The 12,630-nt window shown below is 46.1% G+C and overlaps 1 protein-coding gene across 1 annotated transcript; it reads left to right on the top strand.

Moving 5' to 3' along the window:
* Window positions 1-1,813: 1,813 nt before the first annotated feature.
* LOC118473585 (myb-related protein P-like) lies at window positions 1,814-8,936 on the top strand. The gene is made up of 3 exons (XM_035963469.1): window positions 1,814-2,363; window positions 2,484-2,613; window positions 7,212-8,936. Exons 1-3 carry the CDS (start codon window positions 2,231-2,233, stop codon window positions 7,954-7,956), a joined length of 1,008 nt encoding a protein of 335 aa, XP_035819362.1. The 5' UTR covers window positions 1,814-2,230; the 3' UTR covers window positions 7,957-8,936.
* The last annotated feature ends 3,694 nt before the right edge of the window (window positions 8,937-12,630 follow it).

Here is a 12,630-nt window from a genome sequence, read left to right as displayed (position 1 = left end):
TTTGTGCATGACAATTTAAGTACCACACTTAGAGCTTGTTCGGTTCTACCTCAATCCATGGATTGAGGGGGGATTGAGAGGGTTTCAATCCCTAGTAAATCAAAATCTCCCTCAATCCGTATCAATCCCCTCCAATCCATATGGATTGAAAATAACCAAACAGTCCCTAGCAGTCCCTAGTGAGTTTAGTGAAAATTACGATAATTGCCACCGCTACCCTCAATGCATGCACTGTCCTATTTAAATGTATAATTATTATTTAAAATTTTAAAATAATAATATAAGTTTATTCTATAGTTAAAGTTGGCATCAAACAAAAAAAGATAATTGAATCAATTATTTTTAAAATGGAGTGAGAGCTGGCTTACAAACACGTACTTTTAGTTTGTTTCCATAAACCAGTTTCTAGAAACTGAAGATTAAGAGTCTGTTTGGTTCGTGACTAGCTGTGAGAGCTGGCTTACAAACACGTACTTTTAGTTTGTTTCCATAAACCAGTTTCTAGAAACTGAAGATTAAGAGTCTGTTTGGTTCGTGACTAGCTGCGTTACACTTTGTCTAAGCTTAGTCGTTCGAATTAAAGAACTAACCATGTACAGAAAAGTTAGGTAAAGTATGGCAAGTTCTAAAACTGTTTCTTACACCTGCGGTGCTTCTCAAGAGGCCCTTATTTCAGCCGTATTCAAAAGCGTTTTTTTCACCGCAGTAACAAGGACGGCATATATCGGCCTGGGATTGCAAGCGAGCAGGCAACGCTGTGCGGGAGTGCGGCCTGCGGGAGTGCGGCCTGCTCGGTTGTGTTATTAAAATATTTGTTGCAGACATGAGCACAAAGCTCATCTAGCCCACTTGGTAGAGCACAAGGCTTCTAACCATGTGGTCGTGGGTTCAAGCCCCATAGTTTGCATTTTTTTTGTTTTTTTGTTTATGTCGTGGGTTCAAGCCCCATAGTTCCTGCTTAAATTTATTTCTCGCCTAGATTTTTTTTTCACAATTGAAAAAATCGACCCAAAATATATGCTCATGTACTGATCGGCCAATATCTCTGTATGTGAAAGGTTGTGGAGAATAATAATAAGTAGGGCATGCTGTTTATCAAAGCAAATGTATATAAGGAAGAAAAAAATGTATAAAAATATTTATAGTGATTTAGAAATAGTTAATGATTCGTAATGCAAATTTTGAATAATGCACGGATGACATTTTATAAAATTACTACATTGCTTTTGTATTGCACATGCATGATTTGAGCTAGTCGATTATTTACGCGCATTTTAAATTCGGAAACTGTAGATTGAAATGCGCGCGCATGCAGTGCAAGTATGGAAGGCAACACTAGGCACAACGACATAAAAAAATCTAGGCGAGAAATAAATTTAAGCGGACACACCAACGACATAAACAAAAAAAAAAACAAAAAAATGCAAACTATGGGGTTTGAACCCACGACCACATGGTTAGAAGCCTTGTGCTCTACCAAGTGGGCTAGATGGGACTTTGTGCTCATATCTGCAACAAATATTTTAATAACACAACCGAGCTCGGCGCCAAGATCTGTGGCGCCGAGCTCGGTTCCACGTCGACGCCACGCGTCTGGGTTGTGCCAACGCAACACGACCTCGGCGCCATAGCCTATGGCGCCGAGCTGTGTTAGCTCGGCGCCATAGCCTATGGCGCCGAGCTGTGTTAGCTCGGCGCCATAGCCTATGGCGCCGAGCAAAGGGTCCAAAACTGCATTTAAAATTTTTTAGGTCTAAACGTGATTTTACTTCTGTTTAAGGGCTAAAATACAAAAAATTCAGGTCGGTCCGTAACGTGCACTCTGCACTCTACTAAGCGCTAGTGTACGTACGTACGTACTCCGTCCGCTGCTATATTATGGCCGGCCGTGGCGTGCCCTCTCTAGCCAGCACAGCACACACACTGGAAAGTGCAAGCTGTAGTGAGACCTGCGCGACTGCCAGCGTGTATCCGCGCGGCAAGGAGCGTAGCGCGCGGTCGTCGGCCCGCACGGCCACCAACTCCCTTGGACGCACGCGCGCGCGCGACCAGCTGCTAACCGTGCGCAAGTAGTAGTGCGACTTCGCCGCCGGCCGGGATCGCTAGCTCGATCGATCGGCGGGACCACATACGACTCCGGTGTGGCCAGCGGCGGCCGGGCCGGGGAACGCACGTGCTGCGAGCGAGCGAGGGCAGACGCTAGCTGTTGCCGGGAGCTAGCCGGCGCGCGATGGGGAGGGCGCCGTGCTGCGAGAAGGTGGGGCTCAAGCGAGGGAGGTGGACGGCGGAAGAGGACCAGTTACTTGCCAACTACATTGCGGAGCACGGCGAGGGGTCCTGGAGGTCGCTGCCCAAGAATGCAGGTAAACCAAAGCCGGCCGCGCGCCATGCATCGCCACGTAGCATCAATCTCCGATCCATGCATATATGAGCTTCTTCTTCGTCGCCGTCGTCGTTCTTAGCTAGTTAGGACGCGCATGCAGGCCTGCTCCGGTGCGGCAAGAGCTGCCGGCTCCGGTGGATCAACTACCTTCGGGCGGACGTCAAGAGGGGGAACATCTCCAAGGAGGAAGAAGACATCATCATCAAGCTCCACGCCACCCTCGGCAACAGGTAACAATAAGCGCGCCCTAATCTCAACGCTGATCACTGTGCATCCGACTAGAGAGTAGTAGTACTACTACTTCCTTCCTTTATGCATGGGAGTCAATGCACGCAGTCCCAAAAAACTTGGTATACGTACTTCCTCCTTCACACGAAGAACGGAAATCTAGTCCAACAATATCAACTTTGATCAAGGCATTCATATATATTATGAAATATATTTTATAAGAAACTTCCATAAATATATAAATGTTGATAGTACTATAAATATAGTTGATTGAGAGAGTTTTCTTAAATTGTGAGGTACCATGTATACTTTTATATATACTACTTAAACGCTTCTCGACGTACAAATTTGGGGAAAAGGATCTCTGGCACAAGACTAGAACAGTCAGCACAGACAATAAAGGGCTACTCCGATGAAAATCTCGTTTTCATTCATAGGAGTATAGAGTAGTGTAGTAACAATTGCCTGCTCTATATGCTCTCTCAATTACTGAAATCTTAGAGCAAATATTGAGATTGATGAGAGAGAGAGCAGAATCGGACTGCAAACTTAAAGTCGGGGCTTAGACACAGAACTAAAAACTTTTTTTGTGAGAAAGACATGCAAATTATAAATTAATAGTGAAGAGCTAACCACTACACGGATAGGCTAATGTAAATCATAAATTAATAGTAAAGAGCTAACTACTACACAGATAGACTAAGAAGTAGACTATAAGGTTCCTTACTTATAACCAGCGGTTGACTATATTATTAAACTTGATCTTATAATTTCGATAGCTGCCCCGATCGGTTGAGAGTTAAGACACCGTATACCATACACGTACACAGTACTAAATAAAGAATTAAATGATGTAGGGGCACACGCTGCTGGAATAGAGGCGCGCGCAGCAATAGTAGGCTAATGTCCTTTTTTTCTATGCATGGTATGGGTCCCGATCGGCTTTATCACTGTTTAGCTACTGTAGTGATAATGTCCAAAAAGATGGTTTCATCAGCGAAAGACAAAAGAGAGAGAAGAGAGAAGAGAGAAGAGAGAAGAGAGAAGAGAGAAGAGAGAAGAGAGAAGAGAGAGAGAGAGAGACTCCTATAAAGAGTAGTGTTGCTATAGTGCTAGAATGGTGCATATTACTACAGTGCATATATGTGAGAAAGAGCCGGAGCTATTGAGCTAATACAATCTATAGGGCCTAAATTAATAGAGACATGGCTGAAAACAATATGGCCATCTGGTCCCTCCGATCGATGTGCTGTAGTATGTTTATGTACACGCGGGCTCTACGCACGCTTGCTCTAGCATTGAGCAGTGCTACTTTACTACACTACTATCAGTCCGGTCCTTGTCAGTCACTGGCTCAGCATGTGTCTCTGAAGTTGCCCGTACGTGTGGCAGCAGCCAAAAGGGCGTGCTGCGTGTGTAAGTTTACTGTCCAGTCAGATGCGTGTGATTTCCGAGGCCACGTGCACGAGCATGCATGGCGCCAACATGGCATGATGTGATGTTTGTTTCGGCCTTTTTTTTAGATTTTGGCTACCAAAATCTGGTACAGACAGTCAAATATTCAATTTTTAGTCCACTTCTATAAAAATCGATTTGGTAAAAATCATCCAACAAAATCAACATAAACACAAAATCGGTCGGACGTTGCAATAGTAGGAATCTATCACTTTCTAGATTGTTAACCCTATAGACACATTAATCTTCCTCCGCACATAATCCTCACAATACTCATATTCTCTCTGCAGCCAAATTCTTTTAAAAAACTGGTAAGAAAAAAGATGAACCAAACAGGCTCGATGATGCTCGCCACTTCTTATGACTTCGCATATGTGGCAAGAGGGGCGAAATAGGTTGCTAACTGTGGATGCAAATGCACCCTGTAAAATACAATTTCTATAAATTCAGTCACAATTTCACTATATATGCACTCCTAGAAAAAGTTCTTATCTACCCACAAGACTAAATACACCCTCTCAATTATAATCTAGCTTCGCTATTATGTGGTAATGAGGTCTAAAACTAGGGGGTGTTTGGTTTATATGGACTAATTTTAGTTTCTGTATTTGACAATTTAAGGACTAAAATAAAATAAAATAGATAGGCTAAAAATTAATCTTTAGAAACCAAACACTCTCTAAGCTGATCCGTCATATATTCGTTACATTTCATCTCTAAGACGAAAAGCAGCAGCACGAGGAAATGATCTAGGCACTTTCTCGTGCTCAAAGATTTGTGCAACTAAGGGAAGATTAGAAAGCTACTACTGAGCAGTACTGTGATAGCGTCATGCGTGCATATACACACACACCTTCCACTCCATAAAATGCAGGGTTTTTTTTGCTCCATCAGTTTTGTTTAACCTATTTTTTCCCAAGCAACTTCTTTGATTTTGACCAGTGGCGGGACGAAAGTCCAGGTGAGGCCAATCCGTAATAAAGAAATCACAAGAAAAAATGCTAAACTATAAGTGGTTTTTTGGTAATAGCATGAAATTAAGTTGTAATATCATGACTATTATAAAATAATGTGGATATCGAAAATCTTTTTAGCGACGCCAAATCATCGATAGAAAATTCAATCTACAATTAGAAGAAAAAGTATTAGGTAAGCATCAATGTAAGTAAAAGACAAAACTATATAGAAAAAACATCGAAAACACCATTAAACCATCAATCTTGTGGTTGTGGCAGCTTGCACTCTAGTGCGGGGCCGTGGCCGAGTGGAGGCAGGAAGACGAGCAGCAAGCTAGCGACAGTGTCCTGACAGCTGGCGATGACGGTTGGGTGGGCGGCCAACGATGATGAACTGACGGTTGGACGTCAATTGGACAGCGGGCACAACGCTAGGACGAGCGCTAAGCGGGGGTTGGATGCTACAAACGTGCGGTTGATGCCTTTCTCATTCTGTGTTTTATTCGATATAGGTCGTGACCTAAGATGATGGGCTAGATCTTGTGGGTTAGTCGATGGTATGATGTGGTGGACCCGGTGTTTATCTAATTTAGTCGCATATACCTTATATTTTTTATTTTATAGTATATATAAAAGGTAGGTATAAACAGTTCCAAAAATTAAGGTGGCGCCATGGCCTACTTTGCCCACATTGTGGATCCGCCCCTGATTTTGACTGAACTTGGATAAAATATACTGGTCATAGTATTTATAATACCCAAAAAAACAATGTCATGGCATTTATTAACAACGGGTTTTCATTAAATTAAACTGATTTGGTTTGCCGTAAATTTAGGAGAACCAATATGATCAATGAGTAGCGTATATCTTACAGTACAGAAAAATCTTTGAAAAAAATATATAAACAGCACACAAAAGCATGCGATTCGTCGACAGCATCGTCTCACGGTCTCACCACACCATTCAAGGACGATGGAGCTTCTTCGGTGCTCAGACTTTATTTCTACCATCTACAACCCAAACTGATATGTACAGTAAATGGAAGGAAGAACAAGATAGAGAAAAAAAACCCAAACTGATAGATTAGAAGTCGCTGAAGAAATCATCTAACAAAACTGGCGAGCTATCAAACAGGACACGGGAGAGAATAGATGATTAAACAATAATCCCTCGTGCAATGCATGCCACTGTAGCGCCGTAATATAATGATAGATATGCGCTATTGCTCCTACAACTACAACCCACATGGTGTTGCGAGAGCTAGCGGTGCCACACAGTCATGGAAACATGGTTTGTGAAAGCAGCTTAACTAATTACTAGCTAGCTGTGAGTCGTCAGCGGCTAGCGGAGAGTGAGAGTGAGAGGACCACGCGAAAGAAACGACAATAATCTGGTCCAACACTCGCTCTTCATTCAAGCTAGCTAGCGCTGGGAGCGAACTCGCGTCGCATGGCAGAGCCTGCCTGCTGCCGAGCGGACAGGTCACGGTCTTCTTGACGCACGCACAGTCCATGGCGTTGGTTGGCGTCCTGTCCATTTCGCTTTGCTGCCTCGCCATCACCGCCGGCCGGTACTGTGCAAAGCGCGCATTGGCTAGCTTCCCTGTTGCCTTGATCTGATCATAGAGGGGTCCCTGTCCGTGGCACACAGTGGGATTAATGACGGGCCCACGTCGGCCCTCCCTAATGATTTCCCCCGCCTTAACGTTGACACTGCGGACGGTGAGAGGCGCGGCTGTGGACGTACGGCGAGATCTATCGGGGGCCCATCGTCCTTCGCGAACGATGCGTACATTTAGCGTCATATATAAACACACGCCGGCACATGATTACTACGGCCTATATACGCGCGTCGTGAGCGGCGCGATCAATGAGTGAGCTAGTTCGTTGCACCAAATTGTCGATCAAGTTGCATCAGACAGTAGAGTACTGTATACTCTCTCTATATATATACTCCCTCCGTTTCTTTTTATTTGTCGCTGGATAGTGCAATTTTACACTATCCTGCGACAAATAAAAAGAAACGGAGGGAGTATGTACTAGGCAGGCTAAGAAACACGATAGATACCACGCATTCGGTTCTCATTACGAAGCTGCAGCTGCCCAACCAGCAGCGATGATCACGTACGCTCACCATCCTGCGTCCTTGCGGTTTAAATTAATTACGTATGTATCCGCATCCGCATGCAGGTGGTCCCTGATCGCCAGCCACCTCCCCGGCCGAACAGACAACGAGATCAAGAACTACTGGAACTCGCACCTCAGCCGACAGATCCACACGTACCGCCGGAAATACACCGCCGGGCCTGACGACACCGCCATCGCCATCGACATGAGCAAGCTGCAGAGCGCCGACAGGCGGCGCGGCGGCAGGACCCCGGGCCGGCCGCCGAAGGCTAGCGCCAGCAGGACCAAGCAGGCGGACGCCGATCAGCCCGGCGGCGAGGCGAAAGGCCCGGCCGCGGCGGCGTCGAGCCCGCGGCACAGCGACGTGGTGAACCCGGGCCCGAACCAGCCCAACAGCAGCAGCGGCAGCACGGGCACGGCCGAGGAGGAGGGGCCCAGCAGCGAGGACGCGAGCGGGCCGTGGGTGCTGGAGCCGATAGAGCTCGGGGACCTAGTCTGGGGGGAGGCCGACAGCGAGATGGACGCCCTGATGCCTATCGGGCCCGGCGGCCACGACTCGGCTGCCCTCGAAGGGCTTGGCGCGGTCGGCTGCGAGGCCCAGGTGGACGACCTGTTCGACATGGACTGGGATGGCTTCGCGGCCCATCTGTGGGGCGGGCCGGAGCAGGACGAGCACAGCGCGCAGCTGCGGCAGGCCGCCGAGCCGCTGGAAGTTGCTGCTGCTGCTGCTGCTGCGACGGCGGCCCGCACCCCGGACGATCGCGAGCTGGAGGCGTTCGAGACTTGGCTCCTGTCCGACTCGTTCTGACGGCTCCGGTCACCGGACCGATCAGACAGACCAACCAAGGTGGCCCGGCCATATGGTCGACGCCGCTAGTAGGCGTTGCTCGTGTGTACAGTTTTTTTTTCTTTTTTGTAGATTTTGTTCTTAGCTCTTGCTGTTTCGTGTATGGCATGTAGAATAGAGAGCAGAGAGTCGTATGGCATTGTAAAGGTAGTTCTCCCGCCGGTGAAGTGAAGACCAATAAAAAAAAAGCAGCGCAGCAGTAGGCGCTGCTGCAGCCTGCACGGCGGCGTTTTGGCAGCGCGTGCTTTGGCTTTTTGTGAACAGTGATGGGAATGTTGTTCCTTCTGCCCTGAGTCCTGACCGACAGTCTCCTCGTTGGAGAAGAATGTACGCGGAGACCCGGCGACAGAACGAATGAGTGAGCAGCGCTGGACTGTCTCCGAGCTGTGAAAGCATGAATCAGTGCGCCGAACTTTCACTGCTCTGCTAGGCACTTGCTACTCCAACTGTTACAACAAGCACCCATCTGCGCTGCGCTCGTGGGCATAGTGAGACCCATTCCTCCTTCAACCAAGGGGATAGTAGCCGACAGCAAGCAATGACACATGGTTTTCGTGTCCACGCGGAAAAGGCCAGTCAGTAGTACCGTGTACTGCGTACAACCTGATAAGCTCTGCTCAGCGGGACTCACAGTGCATGTCGCCCGACGCTTTCGCCGTCGGCGTGGGTAACCATTCACCAAGCACTTCACGTATTGCCTGACGATCATATCATATCAAGCAGGTCGTCGGTACACACGACGGCGGGCAAAAATGAAGGCAGGATTCGAAGCGACGACGCCTCTGCCCGAGCACGTTCTCCCGTCGTCAGGTCTCGCTCGGCAGCACTGCACACCGCCAGTGGCCCGGCTCCATGCCGGCCCAACCCAACTGCGAACTGTCAACTGCCTGCCTTGTATTCCGGTCCGCGTTCGGTTCGGTGGCCTGTCAGTGTCCGCGGCAGCCAAAACAGTCGCCGCGTGCCCGGCACGGCCGGGGGGGGGGGGGGCAGGCCGATCGCGCGTCCGGGTCGCGCGATTGGCGCATGTGTTGTGGTTGGGGCAGGCCGCAGGCATCAGCATCAGGCTTCCCAGTCGAAACGTCTCGCTCTCGGAGTGTTCCCGGCGTCAGATCGATCGATGCATCCATGTTGTTTGTCAGTCGATTTGCCTTGCCGCCGTTACATTACATTCTCGGCCAGCCTAGCTAGCCTAGAGACGCCGCGCGCGTCCGTGATGAATTAGGCTCGCTCGACCGAAAGCGAGGTGTGGAATGGGGAAGGCAGACGATGAGGAGAGCTCGATCCATCGCCCAACCCCAACCTATGTGGTTTGTTGCCTGCTCCCACTTTGTCTTGCCATCCATGTGTCGGCTACTGCTCCCTTGCGTAATTATTATTCAAGTTTGGCGATCCAAGAGACCCCAAGATATGTGTGTGCTCGCTCGCTCGCTCGCTGCCGTCGCGTGGGTCTTGGTTCAGATGGCCAAATAATTGCAGGGAGGGACCAATCGCCGCTGCAGCAGTGCCCAGTGAGTGCCACCACCACGCGCTTGTCTTGTCAGCTTGCGGAGAGCCACCACATGCTTCCCACATGATGAGCCCCAGGCAGGCTGACGACGTCTCACCGGCTCACACCTCCTCCTCCGTCCTCAAAACCAAAGCGTTGCGTTGCATGCTTTGTTTGCTTCCGCACATCGACGGTCATATGCATGGATGCATGGGTGATCGGTGACGTAGCAGCGGCTTCTCGGTGTGTGTCGTCGCTAGCTGGCCAGTGTGCGGTCGAGTTTGTTCGTGCTAATTAAACGAGGAGAAATCATTGTTTGCAGGCGCCACCTGATGATCGAAGCGGATTACTCACCGCCCTCGGCTGTTCGATGCCATCATGATAATTTGTCACTTGCATGCACGGATCGCGACGCGATGCGATCGAGTAGCGGCAAACTCATCAACGTGCTGTTCCAGGGGCTTCGGTTGGTGTTGCTATACTCTGAGATACTGTGCATTGTATGTCAAAAACCTCGCTGTTAGATACTGACTACTGTGTGACCCGTTGAATGAATAGTACTTCAATAATATATATATGCTTGTTTAAGTTAACTGGCACGTATATATGCATGTACTTGTATCTTTTATGGGAAAAGACAACACATATTTAATTAAATTCTGAGCTCTTAGACTGTACTGAGCTAATTTCTAATTGACCACTGGCGGAGGCAGCACAAACAAACCGGTTGTATCTTGGATGAAGGGGGACCGGAGTCCCCGTCCACCTTAGATATGACACTGATGTCGAAAGCCATTGGCTATATGGATGTACTCATCCATCTTCTAAAACAACTTCTCTATAGGATATTTAGAGGATTTTTAGCAAAGTATTAAGAGCATGAAACAATTTTGAGCCTCTCGAGTCTCGATGATTACCTCAATGACTACTTCATCTGGCACTCATATATTCTAATCCAAACAAACCTTCATATATATCTTTTGAGGGATTCGTCTACCTCTTGGGCTTATTGAGCAATGCATATGTCATAAGTGGTTTGCTTGGAAAGCCTTGAAAACTTGTAATCAACTGGTTCTTGAGTTTGTTCACATGTATTTACCAATCTAGGCGAAGGTACAGGTACCAAGTCTAAGGTATTCCTCTTGCAACCATGATGAATGACTTGGCCAGGACCACCGTGTTTCCACTGAAGGATGTAATAGCTGCTTCATAGCTCATGAGAATTTTCTTCGGATCAGACTGCCCATCATAAGATGGAAGCAAATGTTGCTTATATGAAACATGCCAAGGGACTAACTGTAAATCCCTTGAGAGTGGCCTTGCTCTTCTTGGAAGACGGTTCTTATGTTGAGACATCTAGAGTGTTTTTTGTCTTTGTCTACATCGTCTTCTCTTCTCATATGATAAAGCTCTTCAGAAGCTTCTTCTATCTATCTCCAAAGCTGAACAACCTAAAGTAGCTTTTGTTTTTTGATCTCCATGTGCCTTTAGATAGTTTCTAGCCCCCTCAATCTCCAAATTGACACCATCCTATTCAACCAATAACTTTACGACTGTTCTCTTCTCATGCCTTCAGTTGTTAGATTCGATATGCTTGTCTTCACTATAGCCTTGTTATTCGACATTGTTATGACAATCTGTTACGCTAACATCCCTTACACTTCTAGGAGTCATGGTTATGGTCGTTGTGAGTTCACCGTAGATGAATGCCAAATGTTGGATACCTATCAAATTTTTGAAAAGAACAACATTAGGACAACAACATTAATTTAAAAATCCTTCTTTCTTACAAATGTTTTAGAAGGAGAAGGTATCAAATAGAGTTGCGACTATTTTAACAAGTGTGTAAAATAAGAACAACAATAAGAGTTCGACACCATTTGATTGATCATTACTCCAATGGTTATAGTTTCCACTCATATATATGTGAGAATGTTATAGACAGATACTAATGGAGGAGCTTTAGTACATTAGTACCATCAAAGGCTCTTCACACACAAGAATGCCACCAACGATATTTATAAATGGTCAATCCCTTTAGCTGTGGCATTGTTTATCTATTTATATGGATGTGTCCATATACACCTTTGTACGAAATTACAATTTTACCCTAGTTACTACATGGTAATTCTTCGTAAATGAGGGAGTATATTTTTGACATTTTTTACAACCTTGACATGTCATGTACACATTTTCTTTACCTTGGAGACCTTTGTTTTCTTTATCCGAAGCCTTTTTTGGCCATGTTAAGTCACACTTTCTTCTTCTCCGGCTTCGTGCATGCTTCAAATTATCTGACGTTCGAAGCTCCCCTAAGCATGATGGCCTTTGGCTTTGATTAAGAAAATGTCTAGACCTTGATTTTGTCGATATGGACCTTCGGCCAGAGGCATTTTCCCCAATAGGTGACTACCCCAACCATGAGTATTGTAGCTATTGCTAGTAGTGTTGGAGTGATGGCAGGATCCCCTAACTTGTGGACCTATATGTGAGGAGATGCCATATAAGTGGCTTGTTAAAGTGTCGTTGTAGGACACCTGACTCATAAGGAGCTGAACTAGGCAATCTATTCTGCAAATTATGGTCTCTAATATCCGCCTTGTCAAAAATCCATGTAACAAATAAACTATTCATGTATAACTATAGTTTTAAATAAGTATAATACTATCCCTACCGCAAATAGTTACACAACCTAGGTTCTAAACATATCCATTAGCCTAACAACTAAAATAGAAATGTAAAGCATCCAAACAAGATATACAATATAAATGCAAAATTTTAAGCTTGATAGAGATATAAACTCTTGTTGGCGACTCTGATATTTTTACGGAGGCATAAAAAAATGTGCAATCTTCTCGCTGGTTCTTATCAAAATCCTTTGCAATGATGCTCACGTGAGGACTAACCGTACGGTTAGATAATTCCATGTATTGCTCTATATCTTAAAGATGTGATTTATAATAAATTAATTTAAATAAATAAATATAAACATTACTTCTAAATCTTTTAACCGATGAGTTCTACTCTCTCGGACCGAGAGAGCACAACTTCTAGAGTTTACAAACTAGCACGTGCCTACTTAGATCATGTTTGGAAGCACCTAGTTTTTAAGAAATCGGTGTGCTTCCAAACATGTCAATTTCTACTTT

This window comes from Zea mays, chromosome 1 (genome assembly GCF_902167145.1).
Source record: "Zea mays cultivar B73 chromosome 1, Zm-B73-REFERENCE-NAM-5.0, whole genome shotgun sequence".
NCBI classification, from domain to species: Eukaryota; Viridiplantae; Streptophyta; class Magnoliopsida; order Poales; family Poaceae; genus Zea; species Zea mays.
This window is presented reverse-complemented; position numbering and strand designations above follow the sequence as displayed.

Coding starts and splice junctions, on each gene's coding strand:
- LOC118473585 (XM_035963469.1), top strand. CDS start 2,231: ATGGGGAGGGCGCCGTGCTGCGAGAAGGTGGGGCTCAAGCGAGGGAGG. Junction 2,364..2,483: donor GTCGCTGCCCAAGAATGCAG/GTAAACCAAAGC, acceptor ACGCGCATGCAG/GCCTGCTCCGGTGCGGCAAG. Junction 2,614..7,211: donor CACGCCACCCTCGGCAACAG/GTAACAATAAGC, acceptor ATCCGCATGCAG/GTGGTCCCTGATCGCCAGCC.